The 4,390-nt window shown below is 49.9% G+C and overlaps 1 protein-coding gene across 4 annotated transcripts in view; it reads left to right on the top strand.

The window, feature by feature from the left end:
- The first annotated feature begins 262 nt into the window (after positions 1-262).
- Positions 263-4,390, top strand: part of STRIP2 (striatin interacting protein 2) — a 50,734-nt gene continuing 46,606 nt past the window's right edge. For all 4 annotated transcript variants that reach the window (XM_081800107.1, XM_081800109.1, XM_081800108.1 and 1 more), the window contains exon 1: positions 263-446. In XM_081800107.1, the coding sequence (XP_081656233.1) occupies positions 318-446 (129 nt within the window). In that variant the 5' untranslated portion in view covers positions 263-317. The remainder of the gene's footprint in view (positions 447-4,390) is intronic.

The following is a 4,390-nucleotide window of genomic DNA, read 5'->3' as shown; positions in this document are numbered from 1 at the left end:
CTCAACGCCCAGAATTCGGGAGGTGGAGCCCGGAGCCTACCCCGGAGCCTAAGACTACCAGCCACGCCACAGGACTTAACAAAAAAAAAAAAAAAAAAAAGGGAGGGTGGAAATCCCGTGAATGAGCCCCGCCCCCCGCCTCCTCCAAGTCCCGCTTCGAGCCGTCGAACAACCAATTGCGCTGCGGGGCGGGACTGCGGGGCGCGACCGCAGCCAATAGCTGTTGGGGGGCGGGGCCTGGCTCCCGGAGCGCGGTGGTCGGGTCGCCCCGGGCAGAGAGCGCGGAGACGCTGAGGGGAGCCGCTGACTAGGGCCGCATGGAGGACCCCGCGGCGCCCGGGGCCGGGAGCTCGTCCACCAATAGCAACGGCAACGGTGGCGGCAAAGGGAAGCAGGCAGCGCCCAAGGGCCGGGAAGCGTTCAGAAGCCAGCGGCGGGAGTCGGAGGTGAGGAACCCGGAGAGCTTCAGTTGGGGCCGGGAGACGCCGGCGGGCTGGAAGCGGTGGCTAAGGTGATTCGGCCCGGTCCTCCTCCCCTTTCGGAGCCCCCGGTGCGCTCGGGGTCGCCCCTTGGAGCGGGCACCTGCGGGGTCCGCAGGAGCCTGGACTCTGGGCTCTGCAGCCTCTGATCCCTCTCTGCCAGTCTCCTGCCGCGGGTCGGGGGCTTCTTCGCCTTCTGGCCTCGCCTCTGGGGGCGCGAAGATGTAGCGCGATATCGAATATACCTGATACTTTTCAAATATGTATCTCACTTAATCTCAGCAGCCCCTTGAAGTGGGGATTCGTGTTTTAGATTTACGGGGGAAACGGGCGCCGCGGAGAGGTTAAGTGACTGGCCTGAGGGATGGGGGGGGGGTGGCCCAAGCTCCGCCACAGTGGAGAGGGGCGGGCGTGTGGGCAGCCGCCCCCCCAGCCCCGGGCTAGCGATCGGATCCAGATGTGCCCAGTGACTTCTGCGCTTCCCCTTCCCCCCGAGTGTTGTTGGCAGGCTTTTTAGGGAGTGCCTTCCACGGACCTCAGGACCCCTACCAGTAAGAGTTAATGAGACAGGATTCAGGCAGGGGCTGTACAGGAGGGAGTGGATGGAACTGTCCAGGATACAAACCCACAGATAGGAATATGAATGTTTGGGTCACTTCTTCTGAAAAGAAATGCTAACTAGGAGGATGAAAGGAGTGAATTATTAGTCCCCTACCCCCTCACCAGCCAGTTTCCATCAACTAGCCAAGAGTAGAATTGGATGTGAGTGGGGATCAGGAGAATAGACCACACACACACACACACACACACACACACACACACACACACAGAATAGACCACAAAATGTCAGATGTGGAAGGATCTGTAGAGATCATCTGTTTTAGCGCCTTGTTTTACAGAAGTAAGAGACAGAAGTAACTTGACCAGGAGCATATATACATCTGGCATAGTGGCCAGGAGCACCAAGCTTTGAGGTCAGTCAGACCCGGTTTTGAATCCTAGCCCTACCATTTACTGTGTGACTTTTGGCAAATTGCCAAACCTCTCTGAGCTCATTTCTTCATCTGTAAAATGAGGTTAATACTACCTACCTCAGAAGGTTGTGATAAAGCCAAGTGAGATAACTGAATGTCAAATGTTTAATTCAGTTCAGGCACAGGGCATGTAATTGGTCAGTACGTATAGTAGCTCACAGGGCCAGAGCTGGTACTAGAAGCCAGGTCTAACTTGTCCCAGCAATGGTTTGCCATTTGAAGTATATCACAGTTTCCAAAGGGATTTCATATATGTTTTCTATTTCGATACAGACAAGGAGGAATCCACCACATTTTCTAAAAAAGAGATGTGGAGGAGATGAAAAGACTGGCCCAGAGTCACACCACCTTTCGGAGGCAGAGATCAGCCTTACTGTCTTGCTAGCTAGATTAGGGTTCTGTCCACATCATCTCCTTCCCTGCCTCAATATGAATCTGGCCTTTTATTTTATTTTATTTTATTTATTTAAGATTCATTTATTTATTTTAGAGAGAGAGAATCCCCAAGCAGACTCCCTGCTGAGCATGGAGCCCCATGCAGGGCTCTATCCCATAACACATGAGATCACCACTGGAGAGGAACCCAAGAGATGGATACTCAACCCAGGCACCCCTGAATCTGGCGTTTTAGGGCACCCTGTGCCTCATTCCCCCATAGAGACATTGTTCTTGCTTAAGTGTATTTTTGGGGGAGAGATGGTGGGTCATTCATTGATTCAAAAATTATTGAGTCCTTCCTACATGCCCAGCACTGTTTAGGTGTTAGGAATACAGTGGTGAACAAGACAAGGTCTTTGCTCTGTGGAGCAAACATTCTAGTCAGGGTAGAGAGACAGACAATATGCAAGTAAATAAAATAATTGGTTTCAGAATGAAACCAATTTGGGGGGAATTAAAACTGAAGTAGGAGGGGTGCCTGGGTGGCTCAGACGGTTGAGCAGCTGCCTTCGGCTCCGGTTGTAATCTCCACGTCCTGGGATCGAGCCCCATGTCAGGCTCCCAGCTCAGTTTGCAGCTTCTCCTCCCTCTCTTCTCCCTCTCCCTCTGCCTCTCCCCTTGCTTGTGCTCTCTCTGTCTCTCTCTCTCTAATGAATAAATAAAACCTTAAAAAAAAAAAAAAAAGGATGTAGGAGGCCTTTTCCCTGCCTATCAAGTCTTCCTTCAAGAAAAGGACTCTGATAGTACTTTCCTTTTGCCAGTGAATTCAGTATCCAGAGACTCAGAGCTTTCCACCTGCCCCACAGTTTTACCTCCTGGTTGTCTGCAGCTGCACTTTTTATGCTTGGAAATGGACAACTGCAGTGATCCTCTCCATCTGGGCTCATTGCCTGCCAAAAGGCTGGCTGGAAAGATTAGCTTTCCTCCACCTTCCACTGCAGCAGGAAAGCTGCTTTTTACCTGTCAGTACATTCCTTATCACCACAACACTCAGGTGCCAGACTTAGATGACTATCTGCCTTTCCTTCCTTCCCTCCGTTTGCTTTCCTGTGGAATACAGTCCTCAGAGGAGATGGTTTTGTTTTTGTCTTTCCCCCTGACCTCTTGTGCTTCTAAAGGATTACTGGAAGAGAATTACTGTTGGCGCGATTCAAGAGAGCGTCCTCATCCATCATTGTGTTTGTAAGGGACTCTAGTTGACCTACCCTCTCCGAGTGGCTTAGTGTATGAACATCCCAAGGAAAATAGGAAGCTAGAGAATAATTATTTACTTAATAAGAAGATTCTTTTTTTTAAAGATTTATTTATTTGAGAGAGAGAGAGCATGCGTGGGCGAGCACAAACTGAGTGGCAGAGGGAGAGACAGAATCCACAAGCAGACATCCCACTGAGCACAGAGCCTGATGCAGGGCTCCTCATGGGGCTGGATCCCAGGACCCTGAGATCACTACCTGAGCCGAAACCAAGAGTTGGTGGTTTAACTGACTGAGCCTCCCAAGCACCCCTTAATAAGAAGATTCTTAACCAAATAATTCACCTCAGGCCTCTTTAGCCAGATCCCTTTGTTTAATTGGTTTCCAAAGTCCTTGACAAAGTTTTACTGGTTTGTGGCAAATTGAGGAAAATTTGGGGCATTAAAGTGAATTTTTCATAAAATGTAGTTCAATACAATAAATTTAAAGGATGTATGCAATTTGGGGTGCCTGGCTGGCTCAGTTGGTAGAGCATGCAAACTCTTGATCTCTGGATCATTAGTTCAAGTCCCATGTTGGGTGTAGAGCTTACTTAATAAATAAATAAAGGATTATGCAATTTATTATTTTTTTTACTAGACTTTTTACTTTAGAGTGATTTTAGGTTTACAGAGATGTTGCAGAGATGGTGCAGAGGGCTCTTGTACCCCTTGCTCAGTTTCCCCTGATGTCAGCTCCTCAGGTTTCCACAGTGCCTTTGTCCAAACTATGGAAGCAACATTGGTCCTTTGACTGATGCAAGGCTGTGTCCCTCAGGCATCCTTCTCGGGCCCCAGTTATTTTGAGCCTGCTGTGGGCTGTGAGAATTTCTCAGTGAGCCTCCTTCATTCAGGGTCTGACATAAGGTGAGATTCTGGCCTTTCAGGTAGAAGACCGCAGAGGTGACTGTCCTTCTGGTCACATCATAGCAGGGAACATGTGACATCTTGTCACCGGGATGCTGGCTCTTGGCCCTGCTGAAGGATGTATGCAATTTAAAACAGTGTTTTTCGGGTGCCTGGGTGGCTCAGTCGTTAAGCGGCTGCCTTCGGCTCAGGTCATGATCCCAGGGTCCTGGGATCGAGTCCCACATCGGGCTCCCTGCTCGGCAGGAGGCCTGCTTCTCCCTCTCTCACTCCCCCTGCTTGTGTTCCTGCTCTCGCTATCTCTTTCTCTGTCAAATAAATAAATAAAATCTTTAAAAAAA

Source organism: Leptonychotes weddellii, chromosome 12 (assembly GCF_054177405.1).
Source record: "Leptonychotes weddellii isolate Sample4059 chromosome 12, ASM5417740v2, whole genome shotgun sequence".
NCBI classification, from domain to species: Eukaryota; Metazoa; Chordata; class Mammalia; order Carnivora; family Phocidae; genus Leptonychotes; species Leptonychotes weddellii.
This window is presented reverse-complemented; position numbering and strand designations above follow the sequence as displayed.